Source organism: Gobius niger (genome assembly GCF_951799975.1).
Source record: "Gobius niger genome assembly, chromosome: 18".
In the NCBI taxonomy this organism is placed as follows: domain Eukaryota; kingdom Metazoa; phylum Chordata; class Actinopteri; order Gobiiformes; family Gobiidae; genus Gobius; species Gobius niger.
The window spans coordinates 18,661,420-18,684,767 of NC_136869.1; the positions used below are offsets into that span (position 1 = coordinate 18,661,420).

General features: G+C 40.5%; 1 protein-coding gene and 1 long non-coding RNA gene across 2 annotated transcripts; one reads left to right on the plus strand and one right to left on the minus strand.

The window, feature by feature from the left end:
- The first annotated feature begins 1,535 nt into the window (after window positions 1–1,535).
- Window positions 1,536–9,638, plus strand: en2a (engrailed homeobox 2a). Its single transcript, XM_079576060.1, has 2 exons — window positions 1,536–3,519; window positions 5,145–9,638. The coding sequence occupies exons 1-2, from the start codon at window positions 3,018–3,020 to the stop codon at window positions 5,459–5,461; spliced, it is 819 nt and encodes a 272-aa protein (XP_079432186.1). The 5' UTR covers window positions 1,536–3,017; the 3' UTR covers window positions 5,462–9,638.
- An 891-nt stretch (window positions 9,639–10,529) lies between these two features.
- LOC306977662 lies at window positions 10,530–22,733 on the minus strand. The gene is made up of 5 exons (XR_013793854.1): window positions 22,461–22,733; window positions 20,635–20,699; window positions 20,043–20,104; window positions 10,995–11,777; window positions 10,530–10,893 (listed from the first exon to the last, which is right to left on the minus strand). It is a non-coding gene; the product is annotated as an uncharacterized lncRNA (long non-coding RNA).
- Window positions 22,734–23,348: the final 615 nt, after the last annotated feature.

Consider the following 23,348-nt stretch of genomic DNA (forward strand, 5'->3'; position numbering starts at 1 on the left):
AAATACAGAGGCAGACGGAAAGTGGGTTATAGCAACTCAAGGACAGGACACATGCGCACAATGCACAAGAGTTACGATAGTAGATAGTAGTGGTATGGGAGGGGACTGGATGTATGGATGCGTGCGTAAAGAGGAGGGCCATAGAGCCATAAGTGAATACACTCCATTTCTTTAACCCTTTGCTACGCGTACTTTTTTTTTTTCTCAACACATCCGAAAGATATGAATGGGGGAAAACAAACACATATTATAGTGTAAACCATGCAATAGCTTTCTTGAATTAAAAATCCTTTCTTCATGTCAGAAATGGCTATTCTCGGGGTATGAGTAAGAAATACGATATTTACTGCTACTTTCTACTGCATGAAATGTGTTTTGCACTAAAGCGTACACATATCATGAACTATTTTTGCAAATAGTGAATTTTGAGCAAATTTAAACCCCGCCATCAGCACAACACATTTCTTTGAAAAGCTGAATTGTTAAAACATGTCGAATTATTAAAATATTACAATATTCTACGGAACTTCTCTCGAAGTATAAGCACACATTTTTAAGATTAATAATAGAAATAATTGCAAAGGCCAGACCCTGCTGAAACACAGGCAAACGACTGCATCAAATAATATTTATCTAAATAAAAAAAATAAGTTTTTATTATTATTATTTACTTTAATTTAAACAAGTCAAGTGGTTTTACAAACAAATTAAAAACGGCTGACCAGAAAACAGCAATTAGAAACAATTATATACAATAAAAGCACAGACAGGTTTACAAGTTTACATTTGACCTTTTGTCAAAACCACAACACGCCAAGCGGACAGGGCGAACAGACGAGCACCACAATACTCGGATTATTGTTTGCACTAACATAGATAATCAATCCTAAACATGTTTTCCCTCTTTGCATCCATCCCCATATTTATTTTTTTATTTTTTTCCAGTCAACCCATATGCTTATGGTGTGGATAACGGTAATTATATTTAATGGTTGAACAAAAACAGGGCGATATCTCAAATTATTAAAAATAATAATAATAAAACAAAGTGGTGGGTTCGTGGCTTATTGTTACATATGGTATGGAGGCTGAATAGCCGAACACATATTGCAGGGATGATGGTGCCGTTTCCTCCAGACATGCCTGTTCTGCTGTGAGGTTAGAGGCCAAGCCCAGGCGGTAGCGGCCTGTCTGTGCTTCCATTGTCTGCTGCTTATTTCGCACTCAACATTAATCTGTGCTTCCTCTTACAAGTGAGAAACAATCGCAGCATGAGAGTGGCCTGTCTAATTACATCTTTCACTCCTAACTTTCACTCCATCAATCGCCAAGCGTTGCAAGAGTGGCAGGAATGAGGCAGAACAGCAAGGTTAAAGACAAATACTTGCAAAAATGTGCAAGTCAAACAGTGTCCACATGCGCTCGCACATAAAGAATCCAAAGAAACCAAAATAAGCTGTCCCAGTGTATCACGTAAAATGTTTTCATGTTAGAACGGAATTCAGGTTAGAAGGTCACCAAGAGAGATTTAAAAACGCATTTTTGACTAAATTCAAATATTCCAGTTCAATATAACTTTAAGAATATTATTACAGGCTATCATTCACTGCACTAAATGGTATATAACACAAGTAAATAGTAGTCACCTACAAATACTAGTTGCACAATTCTATGCGTAAAGTGTGCGTAAAAACGCAAAATCTTACTTATTTGGCGGCATTCTCTTTTGTGGTGCTGCTCTATAGAACCTGTGAGTCCACAGTGCCTGCAATCCTCTCCGCCGTCCACACATTAGTGGCGCCCAAAGCACTGAAGGCAATCTTTACACCGGCCACCAAACTTCCTCAAAGTTTTGTCTTTGGCGCGACTCCCCATCCATGGCACGGTGCACAAAACAGTTTGTTTGCATCACTGATTTCTTTTAAAGGGATACGGACGCAGTTGTGGGTCGAGTGCTGTGTCATGACAGAGCAAGGCTTGACTCTAAAACACACATTTTTTTACACTTTAAAGAAGCCGAGTCGACCTCTTTGGAGATGCATTTCTCATTTACAATTTCAAACTACACTGTATATGGTTTCAAATCATCTTTTTTACGCAAACATAGCCAAGCAATGAAATTCCCTGGGTATTGCTGCTCATGATGATATTTTCCTTATGTCCACAACTTTCACATTTACTTTTGACTACAAATCTGCAAAACCCTCACAGAAAAGCACAGCAGTTTATCTTATTTCTCAAAATACATTTTAAGGAATCCCTCGGCGCGGCAACAGGGAACCCCGGGGTGTCCTCAGCCCGCTTTGACAGTCAGAACCTGTCTGAATGGGCACAAACAGTGCGGGAGTCGCGTTATACTCTATAGCCGAAAGCGCTCCAAATGAAGTTGCACTTTAATAAACACCGATGAATTATGTGAAGTATGTGGAACCCGCAGTGGATTTAAATGAGGCTGCTTCTTCTCTCGGTCCAGAGCTCTTTCCCCTTTTACTCAGGCGAAGATGGGCGTTTGTGCACTGCTTTGGAGTCGGCGTCACATGGCATGGTTCCTCACATCCGATTGGTCCAAGGCACGTGTCTGGGAGGACGGTGGGAAAACGTCACTCGTGGGGCTCGTATTGAAAATAAGAACAAAACTCCAGAGTGCGAGTATTAGAGCACCAGTTTAGCAGCATCTTTATTTACCCCTAGTTTAGTTTAGGGCTAGAGAACCACACACTTGACCAATTGGATGAATAATTGGACCGTGCGCAAATGGCACAGGTTTTAGTTTATAAGGATCTATTCTAAGCCGAGAGAGGGGACAAGGACCAAAAGTATGCTTTTCTCGGAGGACACAAGCGCAGGGCTTTGCAAGGTGTCCAAGGCACTCGCTCTTATTTGAGTTGCGCTTCTTTTTTTTTTTTTTTTCATTTGAAGTTCGCGTAGTTTTCTTAAAATTCACATAAGGCGCCTTTCTCGCAGCGGAGAGAGCGACAAAGGGGTTAACGTGAGTAAAGCGGGCGAAGTGAATCAGTATGGAAGAAAATGAGCACGGCAACAGGGACGCGGTGGAGCGGCAGGAGTCGGCGGACGAGTCCAACAGAGCCATCCTCCCGCTGCTGCAAGCGCCGGGCAACCTGCAGATCCCGCACCGGGACAACCTGCAGATCCCGCACCGGGTCACCAACTTCTTTATTGACAACATCCTCCGACCAGATTTCGGCCGTAAAAAAGACCCGGCTCCGAACCGTGAAGAGACCGGCTTGTCGTCGCGAGAGAGCAACAACAGCCCGGCCGCCCCTCAGACCGAGCCGGTGGGCAGCACGGTACCAGCGGAGGGGACGTCCACTCCACACGCGGCAAAGAAACCCGCCATACCCGCCGAGGAGCCGCTGAAGTCCCGCGGGGAGAGCGGAGACCAGTGCCTAAGCTCAGACTCAGACAGTTCCCAGACCAGCTCCAACCCGGGAGCAGCTAAGCCCATGCTCTGGCCCGCTTGGGTGTACTGCACCCGCTACTCGGACAGGCCTTCTTCGGGTGAGTCAACTTTTCTCGTTTCCCCCTTCGCCTGAAATACCCCGTAACACTGACCCCGGATGCCTTGACCGACTTCTCCTGCGCACAGTTACTAGTGCAGCCGAAAGTGGAGCAGCTCGAGACATTACGCAGCGCGCAGGCTCATCAGCGCTGATTGTATTTGTAAACGATGGGCTGCATTTACCTCCAGAATAAGCTTTAAACAAGATCACAATCGTTTTCTATGAAGTAGAAATAAATATTATTATTGCACATGGGCGCTTTTTTGTCGTTTAAAATATTTTCCAAAACAAACATGGCGCAGAAAGTTCAAAAATACACGTTTGAATTGGAAGAAATATGTCAATTGTAAATAGTCTGTAAGAGTTTAAATAAACCAAACCAAACATCTGTCTAGATTGTTAAAAAATTAAATCTAAATAATAATAATGATAATAAAAAAGACAAAAAAATAAAAATGTCATAACAAGTTGTGTTGAAACCATTTTCTTCATAAAATTCATACTGGTGCGTAATCATAAATAATGTGTCAATATGCTCTGTGTTTTATAGTTTCATAATTTGGCAGAAATTCATGCAGTTTCGTTGGGAACAAATTAAATATTTATTTGTTGGCGTATGGACGCTCCCATCGCTTGTGGCATGTTTTGGCTGCACAGAGCTTGTGTTGTATAGGCCTATTACAGTGCTTCGTTATATCACCATAGCTTCAAGAATCGCAAGTACGTTGTGAAGTTAGGTGGAATATTATCAAAAGTGTAGTACAACTTGTTCTCATACATTATGTAACGCAATGTGTGGCGTAGTCCACTACTACGAGTTGTAGCGCGTAGCTTATAGGCTACGCTTCCACCACACGCTCCTCTCGTTTGTAACTTCAGCCTTCTCGCCTTATTTTTTGCTTTATATTTATCGTAAGTTGACTTAATAATAAAATAAACCCCGTGAAGTCAAACTGCCCCTCACATTAGTCTCAGTGAGTGAAGGTGGATGTGTAGAATGTAGTATTAGCTACTCTGAGTCAGAGCACGTTGGCCCATTGAGCAGCGTTTGAAGTGACCCACAAAAAGAAGAATGCAAAGTAGAAAGTGTTTGGAAATGTATCCTGAACTCAACCCAAATCAGCGTGTGCAGTTTCTAGTGGCTTCATCATCTTCCTGAGTTTAGACAGAAGCTCACTGATGTGTGCGTCAGGCCGGGAAGGGGGGGAGATTTGCGCTCGTTGCTTGTTTTCTTCAATGAAAGTGTCAACATTTTCACCTATCCCTCCTCATACATAGTACTTGATAAAGCAGATAGAAACATGTTTCCCTAAAAAAATGAAACAACATTAAGCAACTTAACCAGCAATTAAAAACGCGTCTGCTTTGTTTTAGCAACAAACTCAACAAACAACTTTCTCTGGCGTTACGCACGCGTTACGCATTGTTCAATGTGATCCTTTAGAGTAGTTTGTGTTTACAAAATGCAATATGCGCTTGATGTCAAACCAGGAAGTCTTCAAATCAAAAGTTACAAACTTTGAGAGTGTTTGTTTTATTGACATACGCGCAATAGGAAGAGATTAACTTATTCTCACTGACAAACAGTAAAGTGCTGAAATAACCCCAGATCCTCTATTACAGGGCCAAGATCCCGCAAACCAAAGAAGAAAACAGCCAGCAAAGAAGACAAGCGACCACGAACGGCCTTCACAGCAGAGCAGCTGCAAAGACTCAAATCGGAGTTTCAGACAAATCGCTATCTGACCGAGCAGAGGCGGCAGAACCTGGCACAAGAGCTGGGCCTCAACGAGTCCCAGATCAAGATCTGGTTCCAGAACAAGAGGGCCAAAATCAAAAAGGCCACCGGTTCTAAAAACTCTCTGGCCTTGCACCTGATGGCGCAGGGACTGTACAATCACGCCACCGTCACCAAGGACGAAAAATCAGACAGCGATTGAATTCCAGCAGCCTCCAGACGAAAACATGCTATAGTAATCCTATGACAGATTTATATAGAGCTTTCATTACAGATCTTTACTCACATGTTATTTAATAACACCACAGCAGAAATATCTATGATACTATCCCACACTCACAGATTCACTTTAGTAATAGTAGGCTATAGAACAATAGACTGGACCAAGCAGCATTGTGCTCTAAAGGAATATTATAGTGCTTTTTCGTCCAACGTGAGGCGGAATCAAGCCTAAAATGCAATAATTTTACTGAATAAAGGGCCAGTGTACTATACCAGCATAAAATGTTTAAAAGTAGAGAGATATTTCTGCAATATCACGTCTATAAAATATGTTGTATAAAGATGTTTCATTGTCTGTCGACCTTGTCCCCAGGAGGTTCCACACGCTCACGTACGTTTTTCTAAAGCTACTGCTATAGCCTACCACCATAACCATGATTGTCAATGCCAACTGGCGCTTTGTTTTTGTTTTTTGACCAGCCAGTGACGTGAACACACCTAAGTCCAAAGAGTATTTTTCTGCTGCATCCAGGCTACTGTGAATTTAAAAACGCGCAGTCTTTTTTTATTTCCATGCTTGTTGAGTTTTCTTGGTTGTCTGCTGTGACGAAGACCCTTTTTTCATTGTCAAAGCTAATTGGGCAAACAATGAATTTTGTACGTTTTATAAATGAAGAAATCACAAAAAATATGTACAGGCCTCTATATGTGACTGAGAGACTGCGATTTTTCTAAAGCGCCACTTTACCGAAATGCTAAGCTGGGCCTTGCTTCAGTGTCTAAGCTTGTCTTGTAGCCTTTAAAACACTTCACGTGCGAAAATCATTTGTTTTACGTGTGCATCTACTACGTATATTTTTAAATTAACTAGCAATATGAATCATGCTGTAGCTTACTGTATTAAGGCTTGATAATGCTGCCTTTAAAGTCACACAAACAACTCTGTAGCATTATGACAATGAAGACAACCATTTGCAGCACTATGGAGAGGACTCTATACATGCAGGTTATTGGATGTTGTTGATAAATTTTACTATATAGCCTACATTTTATTACATATCCATATATCATGAACACAAACCCGCCAGTGACTGTATTGCAAATGTTGGAAATCTCTTATCGTTGTTGAAAGGACTTCATATGTGTATTTATATAGATTATATTGAGAAAAAAAATCTATCCAATGACCAGTGTTGCTTTAGAGTAGATATCTGAGGTGTTTACACTGCTTGTTTATCTTGCAATAACTTCTTTTGTTTTCTGTTTGTGAATGGAAAAAAAAAATAGTTTATGGGGCCTTTGCATGAAAGCTGCAATTTGTTGTACTTGGGCAAATAACTGTGTTTATACCCTGATGTCTTTCGAAATGAAAGTATGATGGAGCGGAGACTGTATCCATACCAAAATGGGGACTCTTTGCCTTTCAAAGTGTTTTGTTGTGTCTCTGCAAAAAGTGTGTGTGAATTAAATCCACCAAACTGAAACACACTTTGCCTTAAAGTTCGAGAGTGAACTTTCTTTTAAACAGAACTGTGCCGAATCAGGGCAGTATTACTTTCAAATGCAGACTATTCAAGTTGAATGCCTTTATGAAAACTGCATTATGAATTTACTCATCAGCGTATATCTATCTATCTATATATAAACATAAAATGACAACACAGAGTTGTAGAATTACAATATTTTTATTTTATGTTGGAAGTATTCTTTGGTATCAATGTACATACTTTGTATCATGTATTAATTGTGTAATTAACTGCCTCCTAAGAACTGCAAAAGAAGAGTAAATAAACCTTGAAGATTATTCACAGAAACCTTTCTCGTCTTTATTTAAAAGAAAAGACCAGACGCTGGCGTGTTATTCTTAGCCTTTTGGCTTGTGGCAAAGTAAAACTGCCGTACTCCTTAATATAGAAATAGATTGAAATGTCAGGCGTGTGGTGACAAATATGATTGATTTTCCTGGCTTGATAATGCTTGCCTATGCAGACACCTTGTTATTTTATTGGTTAGAGACCTGAGTCATAGAGGGCCAGGCAAAAGTTTGAGATTAAACATTTGCAAAAGCCTCCAAACATTATGCAAGAGAGATCCTTGAACAATTCTTGGGCATGTTTCTCAACAATACCTTATCTGCATTTCCATACTTGCACCACTAGTCTTTGAACACCATGTCTAACGGCCGGTGAGTAGCATTGGAACGGATAGGACAGCTCCCAGCACTGTCTTGTTGATGGTCAGTCTCTCTCAAAAGAGCAGCGCTTCTATCACAGGCAGGAATGGGAGTGAAGGCAGCGAGGGAGGGAGGGGTGAGAGAGAGAGAGCACTGAAGGTCAAAGCCTGTCATGGCTGCAGGTGGCTGCTTCCCCCTCGCTCCCGCCCTCCAGAGCCATTCTCCACACAGCTCCTTCCCCAACAACTCCTCTCCCTCTGCTCCAAACACATCTGCACCTCTTACTATCACCCAGTGTAGTTTACTCTTCTCTGCACGCATGCTCACATTTCATTCAGTGAGCGCCTAAGCAACATGCCCCTGTTGTTCTGCTCCTTCATTCTGCGCATCAGTCGGAGCCTTCGCCAAAATATTCCCGCTCCCCACTTTGCATCCCACTTCTTCCTGAAGTTCAGATCAGGACACTAGTTTTTCAACAATATATGGTAGAACAGGAAGAGCACACACTTGTAGCAACACACTTGCATATCAAAACAGAGCTGGAAGTTTCAGGTGAGTGGAAAACTCCAGTCATTTGTTATATATTCGTTGATGGATAAAGTGTTTTCAACCAGTATTCAAAGTCTTTCTACATTAAAAGTGAAATGAGTGTTAGGACAGGTGGCGTTGGTGCTTAATGCAGAGGAGAAAAGGCTGCTGTAGGAGAGGAGCACTGTGTTGTTGAAAGCGTGGGTTGAGGGTGCAAGAGGAAAAGTATCAGTGTCTCGCCCCAAATACAAAAGGGCCTCATCCTGCCATGACCTCTCTAACCATCTCCCCTCCCCTACTGTGTCATTTACTCACACTTTCTAAATGCTTCCTATGGACGGAGGAATCTGCGCAGAGGTGCCTGGGCTTTGTGGCGGAAACATAATTAAAGTGGTGAAAGATGTAAAAGGTGAAGAATGGGGATGACATCAGGCCAATTTCACACTTGGCACTCGAATGGCTAGGTCCAAGCCAGGACTCTTGCCTCGCAACACAGATCAAAGCCCACTGTCACTGCACCAGTGCAGGAAAAAGAGGCAAAAGGACACCTAACTATGCTAATCCCCAGGACGAATATATTTTAATCTTGTTAGAATACAAGTTAATGCTGTGGCTCAGTGACTGAACGTTCAGGCGAGAATGAGAGGTGGACAGAACCACTTTTACCTTTTCTACATGACGTGCCCCTAACCGGCACCGGATAAACATCCATAGTGTGGACAAACTCTCTTTTGGCCAAATGTAGCACATTATCAAGCACCATACTGTACAGCAGGCTGAGAGCCGTCGCAGGCCAATGAAAAGCCAAGCAACTGTTTTCATTAAGAGGCAGCCCCACTAGCTGTGTCAGTGACCCTGTCTGAAACCCCACTAGGGCTCCGAACATGCAAAGGAAATGAGTATTTTGTGAACTGGTTTGTCCCCTCTCACATTGAGCCCTGCTCCTCAAAAGCACCTTGGTAACCCTTGATCTCTCATGTATGGAAGTCAGGGCACTGGGGCCTGCACAAGTTGACTGGGCAGACAATAGCGAGCGGATGCTTTCTGGAGAAGTCACACCCAGGCAACTCTCATTTCACACATGGTGTTTGAGTGACCCTTGAAAAAAGATGCAAAACTTTTCAGTTAGAATTTTCTTTGTTCAGTTAGAGATGCTGAACAAAACACCCACCTGCTTCCTATGAAGAATAGTGTAAAGTCAAATCTATAAAAAGCAACAAACCCAAGGAAGTAACAAGGATGAATCAAAATTAAAAATGTAAAAAAAACAGATCAGATACCTTCATGTTGAGGAAGGTATCTGCAGCTCTACATGCAGCTCTTTAGCCTTGTTTGGGCATCCGCTTATGTAAAAAGGGGAAAAGTATTATAGTGAGTTTTCATATCGAATGCATTTCCAAAATAGCACAAAACATCCCTCACTGCATGTAAAATGATGATGTTACACGAATGTTACTGAAGTCCCCTCAAAGTAAACCAGTGCATCAACTTAAATAAAAGAAATCCTCCTGTTTTCCAGCACATGCACTAGACCTGTAGCTCCTGAAAGTGTCAATTGTGCTGCACACATGCAAAATACACAAGTTCTCAGAGTGAAATCATTGGGGCAGTAATATTTATTTCTGGTTACGTGACAAAAGCAAATGCTGAGAGACCGAACGACTAGGTGCTTAATTAAACAAATGTAGACGTGAAGTAAAATATCTTTATTTTCAATTAGCTTTATGGTCTGATATGACAAACAGGATTGTGCACAGAGAAAGGCAAAACTCAGAAGAAAAAGAAGAAACACTTTCTTTGTGTTTTCACATTGTGATTAAAGAACATCCTTGTTGCTCTCAACTTACAAATTATAAACTGGTTGCAGTGGTTTATTTAGTAGAAATCAATAGTCAAATATTTTTTTGAGCATTGTGATAAGTTGTTGTAAACGTATATGACACGCTGATTCAGTTTATAGTAGGACTGCAAGATTATTCAAAATTAAATAGAAATCGCAAATTGACTGGTCACTTAGTAAATGCAACTTTCTTTGTAAAGGATATGTTGTGAATGAAGTGCACAATCTGCATTTAAAAAATAAATCACAAATATTTAAATTATCAAGTTTTTGGAATGGACAAAGGAAGACTAGCTAATGGGATCCATATATACATAAACAAATAAACAAGTTTTTGTTGTTGTTGAAATCATTAGTTAAAACTACAGAATATTTTCAGGTTTTTGGTTCTTTTTTTATTAGCACTGCTAAGCCATTATCTTGTTGTGTACACATGTTCATTCAGTTTGCACGAAGGGTTTTAGAGCAGAACATTTTCAGATTTTCTCATGTGTTCATGTGTTCATGTGGATGAACTGACAATAAAACTGACAATAAAACTCTAACTCTTATTCATCATATTATTACACTGTACCATTTCATGTTTTCCACTTGACATTTTATTTATTCCAAATAAAGATGTGGGCAGCAAAGCCATGCTGCATGTGGCCCTTTACTGAGTTTGTAGTGCTTGTTGACACACAGTAGACAGGGTCAAGGACACTTCTGACTCACCTCAGGCCCCCCGCGGTCCCCTGGGAGCGGCCTGTCACTCAGCGCCTGGTTACGCATCAGAGCTGACAGAGCTCCACAGCATCCACAGAAGAAACATCATCACCAAAACCCACCCTCAGCATGACATCTTCCTCCAGTCCGCCACCAGCTCCACGAGCTGAGAAGACGAAGAGACCACAGTCACACAGGCTCCAATAACAACATGTCATTCAGGGGAGAAGCAAGGAAGCCCTAAAAATAGAAGCTTTGGACATTTACCTCCAACACATCTCACACTGTGGAGAAGTCATCCAATAGAGTCATTATGGAGTCCACCTGCAGAGAAGCAGAAGAATTCACTTTATGTACAGTAACTCTCCATTTTAGCGGATTATGGACGCACAGTCTCTGGTTTTACAATTACATTCTGGATTGTCGACTTAGCGTTGGTTTGGTGCAGCACAAAAACGATAAAAATGTGACACAATTGGCCTATTGCATGAGCGGACTGGGCTGTGTGAGAGACCACATGCTCCAAACCAAATACATAGAGCCAACACACCCAATTGAATCTGTTACAAAGGTTTTATTACACAAAAAAACGCTTTATGAACACCGTAACAGTTTTAAACCAAATAAAAAATTTACAATTCATTCAACAACATAAGAATTAAAAGAACAAGTTAATTTAACAAGTTACGATTAGGTTAGGCAAAAACAAGACAGACCGTCCACACAGAAGTCAGTTGGCTGCTTTGAGGAGCAGCCTGTTCCAGATTAGACCTCTGTGTTGTACTCGGTTCCCAGACAAACAGACAATCATCAGATGAGTGTGAGTGCGGCTGCAGACGGCTCGGTCGACCATGTCCGGCCGCACTGTGGAGAGCGTCTCTCTCTCTCGTCTCACTCATTTGTTGCATCCAGCCATTTTAGCGGCTCCTGAGTGGCAGGCTCAAGGGCGGGGCTGATTGCGGCGGCCATGATAGTGGATTCTCCTGAGGAACTCTTAACATCAGACTCATTCACATGGTCTGCTGTTGTTGTCGTGAGGACCTTTTTCACCTAAATGAGAATATTGTCAGCAACATGTGCATACATTTCAACCAGAACAAAATGATGTCATTATAGAAAGAGTCTAACAATACAATCTTTCATGTTGTTTTCTGTTAGTTCAAAAACCTTTAGAAAATGTATATAAGTTGAGGTTTATTGCTCCCCATAGGGAAATTCTTCTCTGTTCTCTGCATTTGACCCATTCTTCAATGCCGCTGGGTCAACCTGTCGGAGCGGAGGGCAGCTGAAGAAAGGTATATATCAAATCTGGACAATGCGTAAATAAATTGTAGGGTAGCCGCAACTCCCCATGTCTATATGACCCCTGCATAAAACTCCACAGACGTTACCTTTGATTTTTTCAGATATATTCGGACACATGAGAGTTCATCTTGTCCCCTTGGCAACTCCAGAGCAACGAGCAAAGTTGTCTAGACAGGCCATGGTAGCCCTGGTACCAAATCCCCCCACCACCACCGCCACCACCGCCTGGCTCCTGTCGGAAGAAGCCAAGTGCAGGGTACACAGGGCGGGGGGCTGTGAGCTGGGACCATACCTCCACCCTCCACTGATCAAAGATGAGGATGCTCCATGCCAGGGCCCCGGTCAAAGGGGAGCAGGGGTCTCCAATTTTGTAATCTAGAGGTGTCCAGACCCAATTGTCTTCTTTCACACCCAAAACGGACTCTTCCGGTGCTGCTGATTACACAGGGGAGGACAGCCTCTTTTCACAGGGGCACGCGGACAAAAGAGGGGCTTCCGTGGCCCTCACCATCTGGCCCTAAATAACAGAAAAGGTCCCAGGGAAAAAAGGCTGGGCCACGCAGAGCTAAAAGGAGATGGACCATGTTTGAATAGATGGGATGGCTGGACAGATACGCAAACATACAGTAAATATGCACAGATTGGAACCCAATTTAGATCAGCAAATAAAGCAGCGTGCATGGGCCCGTGATGAACTGCGCTACACACCGCCTCACTGTGAATACGCTGTTCGAACAACACTCAATGTGAAAAAAAATATCCATGTGCTACTACTATGGTACTATGGCGCAGTGTGCATATATTTACTTTTGACGTTCTGCTTTGCTAATGCTAATTTAATGCTCTGCTATGCATGGCCTGTTTTCTCTCCCAGTTAAGTCCACAAGGAAATTTAGCAAATAAACAACCTCATTAGTTGCAAAGGTGCTGTCCTTGATCTTGAATGGTTTTGTCAAGAGGAAGGTGAAGCGCTGGGTAGAAAAGTTGAATAGAGTATCGTACTACAGGGGCAAGCATCGCCATGAAAAGTGATTTCAGTAAAACAAATTCTTTTTCTCTTCCTTAAGTTGAAGTGTTTGAAGTGTGACATGTGATAGCTTTATCCGGCCAATGGTGGAAGTTAGTTGGTTAAACGTGACAGCTCTCTCTTATTCCTGCTGTGTCGCTGCAACATCCAACGCACTCAAGACTACTCAGATCTGTTTTCATCGTTCTTTAGAGAGGGCCTTTCTGTCTCATTGCACTTTGCCTATACATGCACCAGCAGTGGTCAAAAATCACAGGCGTGCGGAGGACAGTGGCGCTGCCAGTCTTTTACCTAGTGCCACGTAGCACTAGACTTAGCTTTCACCACTTAACACACGCACAGCTTTTGTTTTTGTTGCACAAATATATTTCTTAAATTTCGGGTTGCAATATTTTACGGAACTGAATCGAAAAGTTGAATTGTTGCATTTAGCAAATCGCAAAGACTGCAGTTATTTAGGCAGCACCTTTGCAAACACCAAAATATGTTCATAGGATCTTATTTAAATGCTGCTAATGCTGTGTACGGACACATTGTTAGGTCTTTTCTCTAATGTGAATGCTCCCGATCTGGACATCCTTAAATGTGCGTGAAGTGAACTCTTCATTTTAAAACTCAAAAAGCAAATCAATTTGCAATCGCAATACTTACTGCAATCATTGATAAAGAGAATACAAGCATCAGTGCAGTCGTATAGTAGCAGGAGTGGAGCCAGTCTGTTTTAGAACAGGAGTTTCTTGGTAAATGCTGTTTTGAATATGAATTATCCATCATTAACAGCTGCTTTTTTAATTTATATATTTTTTGTCCGATATTGCCGTTGGTTATCATTAACTATTAGCTATTTCATTTTAATTCCTGGGCACTGTGGATGTAGAACATTATTATTTTATATTTCATTGATGGACAAATACTACAAAATAATCATCAAATCTAGGACAGGGTTGTGTTTCAATTTAATAATTTAAGAATACTCTTTTCAGCATCTCTGTGGCATAAATCATTATCTTAAACTATAAAACAGAATAACAGTTCATGTCATTCAGTTGTGCTGGTGCTGTCAGGTAACTTTCCACAGCGCTGCCTCAGGACCCACTGGGCATAAAACTTCATATCAAACATTTCTCCCCCAGTGCTAGTTATTGGGAAATAATAGATTTTTTTTTTCCTGGTACCAATAGTGCCACAACTTGTCTGGTACCGTTTCATGGTGCACAGGTACTTTAATTTAGTTAAAAATAGAAATACAGTACACAGTATTATCTTGGGGGGTCATTTACCAAGTATTTTCTCATGTGCAAAACAAGTAGCACATGCAAAAGTGGATAAGCAGCAGAGTCATTAACACATTTTTGTCACGCAGCGTTCTTACATTTACATATCAGATAAGATAGACAAACTGTAAGACAGGCATTTGTCAAATGGTGAATTTGGTGCAACCTGCCCAAAAACAGCCATACACTATTTTTCAGCCTGCACCCATTATTTAGCACCTGTCTTAAAAAAAACAAAATAAATAGCACCTGTCTTAAAATGGCCCTTGGTGTCTTCATGGGCATCATTGGTTGGTACAGGCACATACCTAATGCCAAAGTATTGATATCGGGACCAAAATGACCGAAAAGTAACTCATTAAGAGAACACTACAGTGTTAAATATAAAATATACAGGTATGAACAAACTCGTTTTGTCAGAAACTAACAACCGAATACAATGCAGTATAAGAATCCTTGATGCTATAACAAATATAATACAACTCCACAAGACGACAGTATATGAGCCCAGCTCTTTGACAGTAGGTTTGAGATATTTGTGTTCAGGTCTAGTTTCAGTTTTACACCACTCCAACATTCAAACATAATGAGATACAACACAACCTTTTTGCCCAGCTGTTTATTTTAAATAAAAGTAAAAGCAAATGACTCTGCCGTCATAATACTAATGTATGAAGCAGCTTCAAAAGTCTTTGGCCTAAACGCAAGAATTCGGCTTTCATTGAAATCAATGTTTATGACATTTACAAGAGAAGAATTTACACGTTCTCTTCTTTTTGGGGCATTATCTGAAAAACAGCCTAGTTAACAGTTGACTCTCAGCTACGATCATGCAGCGTGAACAGCCACATGTGGATCCTCTGTGTGTCCTTGACAGAGGATCTTCATCGGGACCTTCAGCCAGTCGAAGCCCATTACTGTCTGTATTTTCACCGATCAATCACCTGTTCATCTGTACCGAGACACGGTTTGCGTTGAAGTGGTCAAGCTTAGCGGCCGTGATCATCTATTAAAACAAGCAAAATGGCGTCCAGAATGGCATGTGCACTACTGCTCTCAATTCTCATAAACATGACCAGTTTTTTTTTTTAATGTTTCACAGATTATGCATTAATCTATTGTGTACATGACACCTTGCTCGGACAACAACTATTCCCGCACAATGGAGAATTTAAATTGATATGAAGTACCTCCCAACTCATGGAGTAAAGTTGTGTTGGGCTAAAGATCTTGCTGTTTACTATATGTATAAAACAAAAATGAAAAGCATTAATTGTTCAATAGGTGTAACCATCAATACCTTGATACTCTTTTCTGATAATCAACGGGACGCAGTGGCAGAGAATCTTCTTCAGTCCCTTGAATGTTATTGTTAAAAAGCCCCTCCCAGCAGCAATATGGCTGAGTCTTGTGGGGTTTCTTATAACTGCTCGGATTCACAGCAGTGGGATAAGTGAAGGGAGTGTGACATATAGAGGGCAGGTGGTGCCAGTCAAGTGAAGTACACAAGCAGAATGCCAATCTAGTGTCTTCGCTTCATAATTAGCTATTTTTCATAGAAACCTCCAAATGATGTCATCAGGCCTTACCAAACACTCATTATTCAGTGCAACAAACAAGCTGGAAACAACAGTCAATCCTATAGAGACCTGCAAACTGCATTCCAGGGAGGGACCAAAGTCACTGTGTGAAACCAACAAGAACCAACACGACACCTGGCATTTTCAGCTAAAGTGGGCTGTTGCACACTGCTGAACACCGAAAAAAAGCACTTTTAATTACACTGATGCGAGAGGAGGGACAGAGCCGTCCTGTACTGACTGCAGCCATTTGGTGAAGCACGCTGGCAAAATGGCTGATTCCCTGCAAATGATACATTTTATTAGTATTCTAATAATGTATCTAAAACAGCAGTGTGCAAAGCAGTGTATAAAAAGCAGTCGATAAAAGGGTTTCAGAGAGGATAGTTAGTCAACACTTCACGATGAAGATAAAAGGGCTCTGAGGAAAAACAAACTGGACGAGGACAGCTACCATTCACGCCACAGTCGGATCAGAAAGGTCATGTGCTAAGTCCTGCTAAGACCGTGAGGGCAAACACTCAACACTAAGCACTTTTCTATGATTGTTTAGGAACTGCCACATCTGAGGCTCACAAACAAGAAAATATCAATTTCACATTTGGTTTAACGCTTTCACACTTTGAGTCAATGACACCAAAGAGAAGGGCTGTGGAAGACAAAACACAGCTCCTGGATAAGGATCATGTTAATGCCTATCAATTAGGATCAAAAAGGGATTAAGCGGTATGGTTGCAGCGGTGGGATGGGGGCCCATGCAAAGTCACTGAATACGAAGGGTCAGTCCCCTGACTTCATTAGGCCTGACCTTTCCACACCATTGTGACAGGAGAGAGCCTGCAGTGTGCTTTTCCGTCAGCCATTTCACAGGGCTTATGCACAGCCAAATCTGAGACATGCACCAAAGCCGTTAGTCATCAGCCAAATATGAAATATTCACTCTCAAAGTCCAGAGAGACTTATTAGGTTACTGCAGCCGGGATGTGTGGCTATTTACTAATCAACTCACTGCCTCTATGTAACAGAAAGAGCTTCACCTTAAACAGTGGGATTTTCTAATTAGTCATGGAGCCTCTCATTGCTTTAATGTTCTTGGGCTGACCAGCTTAAACTTGGCCTTGCCAACTTCATTCACAAAAGGTCAAATGGCAAAGTGAGCGCAGGTTCTCCAGGTGTGTTAAAATAAGCTCCAATTAGGTAAAAATGCAAGCACAGCCTGCAGCTTCGCATATCTGACTTTAAGGAACTGAAGCAAATCCCATCAAATGGGCACATTTGAATCTCACCAGTGTTTGACATTCACAAAAACAAAGATATGAGGCCTGTAGAGAGAACAGATGAGGACAGCAGAGAAAACAGAAGTGGCATTAAACATGTACTTAGACTTCATATTGATACTTAAAGTTGTATGCTATTTTTTATACAAAACTGTTTTCTGTTTTCTCCGAGTATTTGAGCAGCCCCAAACATAACATATTTGTAAAACACTCATTAATATGGAAATTGTGATTTTAAGATGATGGAATGAAACTTAATGTGTAAATCTTGAAATAATCTTAAACACATGGCTCTTAATATCCACCAGCAGGACACCTGAGGGTTCACAGCTTTACTAATCAGATGGTAAAGAAAGGCCAATTCTATAATGCCTTTAAGCAGGAGCAAAGACTGTTAACGGCACAGTCACAGACCTGCACGTTCATCTCCTCACTAATGATCAACAACCACAGCATTATCTCAATGCCACTTATATCAATAACTACCATAGATGAACGTATATGCCACATGCTGAAGCTTTGAGAATACAGTCACTGTGAAATATTATCAGTGGTTAATTACTAAAGTCATTCCTGTATATTTTCCGTCGCTGAAATAATCAGGAATGAGATCACAGCATTTGCATCTGTTCACTGACTGTAAGAATGTAAATTACATCAGTATTTTACAGCATTATTACCTGAACATGCCAAAGAACTATATTACTTCAATCATTCTATAGCAACAAAGGTTTGTCCCACCGCTTTGAAAAGAAGTCAGAGAGATTTTGGTTCTTCTGTATCTTACTTTTGTGTCCTGTATTTTAGTGAACAATGAGCTATCGTCCAAATAAACCACCAAAAATATCACAATCAAATCAAATTGTGTCGTAAACCTGTGTCAAACACATGCTCGCTCTGTGCGAGCCTTGAAACAAATGTTAAAGCTTTGAAGCAACACACACCCATTAGAAAACATGACAACAATCAACCAGAAATTGTACCTACTCTTCAAAAATGTGTTCACAAACAGTTTGACCAGTGCATTTCATATAATTACGTCGTAAACGGAAGAAAACATGTCACAAGCTTTTCTCCCAGACTGAGGGCAGCAAAAACAATTCAAGGAAAACTATTCGAAAGCTTTTTACATTTATTTTCAACAAATGATCAGGTAAATTCGCTAAAACATTATATAAGAATTAATTTTTACACAGGTCCAATGCTCGAGTTGAAACATAATGACACAGAGCAGGTTTCACTGGATCAGAAACATATTTTCAAATGAGAAAAAATATCGTTAACTTCCAGATTATTAAATATAGTGAAATTCAGCGTGTGCTGCAATGTCTTTGATTATTTGTGCCATAAGTAAAGATGCGATTGTGTATTTTTACGGCTTTAAAAATGAACAGAACAGTTAATTACATTACATCTAAATAAAAAAAAAGTATTATTCCGTCCTTTATCGCTAATAAAAATGATATAAATAAATAAAGAGAAATAAATTGCGCATATTGTTGCGCGCAACCTGTTTTAAGAATTTACACAAATAACTAATGAAATTACACATTGGGAATAAGGGTTATTTTTAATGTGTGACCTCGAATAAAAATAATTAGCTGTAAAATAAAACATTTCCGTGTAGACAAAATGTTCCGATCTGAAAATACGCGCAAAAAATGTATAAATATAAATATAATATAAATACACTGGTGGCAGAAATTGATTTTACACAAAATGTTCAAATTTAGTTTCACGTATAAATAAAAAATAATAAAGCTTATATAATATATAGAGCTAATTTGTAGATCGAGCGAACATTTATTACGATTTGTAACTGCGCTGTATCAGTTCTAAATACATATATATATATTTCTAAATACTCAAACAATATTCTATTGAAAGCGTAACGTTTCCCACCAAATGCTAATATCCCAAATAAATAGATCGCAATCACAATATAATTTGGTTTGCTCCACTGTCGTAAACACATTATCGACCAAGTCTTTAGTTAAAAACATGGCTCATGAAAACGCTGTGTAAAAACGCTGTGTATGTGTTGGCTCTGTGCTGCTAGTCTCTTTTGCCAGTTTCAAAATTCAAAATGGACGCTGCATTAAGTTACTGAAGGCTAAGACCAGCTGAGAGCCACAGCTGTGCAGTTGTGATTGCAGAAGACAAATAGTCCGCCGCTTTGGCACATAGCCAACAGAGTCCTTAAAATACAGAGAGGGCCTTGATTTCAAATGTAGTGCAGCCCGATGTCACAACAAAGTGTGTCATTACACTGTAGAAACCTGCCTCCGCTTACACAGAGCATACACGAGACCGAGAGCAGCTCCTGCCACTAAACGGCAGCAGGTGAGTTTAATGTCATCTTCATTTGCCTGCATAGATACCTCGAATACATATACTTTTGCAGTAAATCTAAAGCAGCAGAGTCTGAAGACAGAAGCCTGCTTACTCTAGACACTATGATGATGCTCGACCTCGTGACTGTGGGTGGAGACAGCCAGCCAATGAGAAAACAGGACAACCATTCAGAGCCACTCTTGCATCAGCATTTTCCAGCACAGCTAAATGAAAGTTATCAGGTCCAAACCCATGTTTTACTAATGAAGAGCTCTAAATCTGTGCTAATAAAAAATGACTGCTGCTGATGAGTAAACGCCAGCACTGGGTTTGGTCAGTTTTTGTGAGCCTCGCATCATCCGAGTTAAATCCCGTGCTCAGTGTGTTCTCTGTAAACCAATATGGCTCCCCTCAGGCAATCATATTCACCCACTGCAGCAACTCCACCACATTCTTAACATTGCTTTCCCTCAACTTTAAATGAGCCTAAAAGTGTGCTTAGGTCAATGAGAACCTACCATTTCAGAAGATGCTCTGGAGGGAAAGATGTGAAGGGGCAGCGTCTGGAAACTAGGATTTTCTGTAAAAAATGAAAATAAAAAAATACACACACATTATCTAAGTGGGTCAGCACATCATACGACGTATCAAAACTGCAGTGAAAGAATGTTTAATTTATAAAACAGTGACACCTTTTTGATAAGAATAAAAACAACAGCGCTCATATCGTACTATTCATTTTAAAGCCATATGTTTATTTATTGATCACTGTCATTTTAAAACGCGACAAAAAAGATACAGCCAAGTCACCAGCAAACAATATATTAGTAGTAGTATGAAGTAAAACTATCGCTTTACTTATTTTCAGTTTGGTTGACTTAAAAATATCGTGCAATACTTCAAACTATGTGTTTCACGTTGCGTTCTTATTAAAATCACACACAAAAAACTCTACAGAATAAACACGATAACAGCGATCATGTTTTTCAGCAAAATCATATATACTATATATTTAAAATTATAAACGATAAACTCACAAACAAACACTAATGATTAACTAGCTTGTTTATTAGTACCTACTTAACAACACATTAATATCAAGCTCCTCACCTTTCAATGTTTTGATTTCATCTATTTTGCCAAGACCAAGGCAAAGAGCGGGAACTAGCGAAGACCTGCAAACATGAAACGTTTTTTTTTTTTTATGTTAGAAGCTTGAAATAAAGTGGAGCATTCAAACCCAGAGATTATAAAGGAGTATGCACTAAGACGGTGATAATGAAGAGATCTGCCCAGGCCGGTCACTGATATGGCAAACAGATAAACATCACAGACTTGTACTGTCAAACTGAGCTCGCAGCACTTTGGGAAGTCAAAGCTAATATTACCTCAGAGCTGACAAGAAAAGTGGTGTTTACTATCAAAGACTAAGAGCTCAAAGTATGTTGTTTAAATCATTTAAAATCATTTACAAAAAAGACCATATCGAGGAAAACAATGAAGAGGCAAAGGCCTCTAGCAAAAAGAAAAAATCAATCAAAACACATATGACTAATGAGAGATACATTAGTTTGACGTCAAGCTAGTTTGGTTGTGTTAATATGAAATTGCAAATGCTCCCACTTGTATCTACATGTTGTTATTATGAACAAAGGAAGTTACATAAATTGAGACAGTCTAATTCATCTTTCGGCCACACCAGCAGCTGAAATGTAAGATTCAGATGAAGACAAAATGTTTACGAAAACATGAACACAAAGTAGATTTTCCAGTTTAACAATACAAAAAACATGAAGTGAGAAAGCTGTGAACATAGAATGATAATACCAAACAAACAAAAGGAAAACAAAACAGCAGTAGTTGTTTGTTATAAATATTCAATCTGTCAAAGTACCAGGGAAGCGATAATTGTTCATACTAATATGAACGTCTTTGACATGGCATGTTCTCTTTTAATTACAGTATAAACAATCTTTCAGCAGCCATCTTGGCCAAAAGAGTTGACATGTGGGAGGGAGGCAGAGTGCAGTCATATGACTGTCTGCAGACAACTGCAGTGACAGAGCAAAAGTGTCTAGACAAGTCTGAGCCAGCAGCAGAGCAGTTATGCTCATTTTAATAAACATTTAATTAATGCATCAAAACTAGTATAATATAAAAGGGGGGAAATCTGTTCAAATCTGTTGATAATAAGTTATAAGTAGCCTACATCAGTGGGCCTATTATTGACAAGTTCTTTAGAGCAATTACTTTGATAATAGCTTCCTATTGTAATGGGGGCATCTAAAAACTTAACAAAACTGAAGAAAAAAAGCCCTTTTGATTTTTGTTATTGTTCTGAATGTATTCAAAAACCAACCTTTAATCAGTTTAAATGCAGTCCTGCTTGAAATCTGGAAAAATCTCCCATCTAAGAATGAAGAACAGAAAATACTGGTCAGAGCAGAGCACCGTGAGAGCAATATTTAGCCTAAGTTATGGATATAGCTGTGTCTTTTGTCATTGTTGGACATCATGGCTTTGGTTTATAGCGCTTTATGAAAGACGTATAAATTATCAAGCACAAATACATTAGCGAAGTGTTGTGCTCAGTATAGCCGGATATTGTTAAAGATCCACAGCCCATCAGATAGCCTAGCCAAAGCGCGCATGTTAATAAACAAGCTCACGTGAGCGCAGGACAGGTGCGTCACCTGCGCATCTTCCTGAAGTGCCATGTTCGAGGTCAGACTCCAAAACAAATGTGGCTAACGCTACAATAAAAACACGCGCGTCTGGCCTTTGTCACACTAAACATTCGTACGCACTGTTTGAAGTTTGCGGCAATAAATAAACACTTGGGCTAGTCTGAATCCGGGATTTCACATTATGCTCACAATGAAAGCTATTGCAGGCTACATGTGATGGTAGAGCAGAGGACCTGCGCTCTCACCTACCTGTGCGTTAGAGCTGTCTGCTGACAGACTGCAGGAGAAAAAACTTTCACACCAATAATCTCGGAAATGTTTTGTCTTGAGCCTGAAGCTGCAGGTGATGGCGTTTCTCTGGAGCAGCCAAATGCTCCGCGTTATCCGGCGGCTGTTATAAATGAGCAACGACATGTTTCAGTCCATCTTCAATTTTTATCAATTTCAGACAGACTCCAGACAGTCTCCAAACGGTTACGTGCTCGGTTGCCTTGCGCGTGCACGGCGGATGGCGCGGGAAGCGGTGATAGCCAGTGTTTGAAGACTGACACTGCGAGCAGCCAATGGAAACGGAGACTGAGGCTGCGCTCCAATAAGGAGGCTGCAGGAGTGCACGGGTAACGCCCACTCTCCTCCGCAGACGTCTATTGACGGTGCCCTGAATAAAACCGTCTGACTTAAGCAGTTCATTTCACTGAGATGTGGGTCACTGACTCCAAGTTATTCTCTTTTGCAAACAGGCAGAAAGGGGTTGCCAGTCTAACGCTTAAGCAGCAATTGGTTTATTTAATACTTATGCTTTTCATCCAGAGCATAACAGAGTAAACTGCAGGCCAGATTTGTTGCATTCTCCGTCGTTACATCAACACACCCTACATCTCTGATTCAGTATAATGTTTATCTCATTTCAATGATATTGTATTTATCCCAGCCGATTGGTACGCGTTATAATTCCATGGTCCATAGTCATTGCATATCTTAGTCAACCCAGCTTTAGTTTAACTTCCATGTGTTTCTGATGGTAATGAAATGACACCAAAACAAATTGTCCCTTTCAAAACACCTCTCAAGTTACTTTATACCAGTCTAGACAATGTGTACAGAAGAGTCTGGTGTAAAGAATCTCTATCCTTTGCC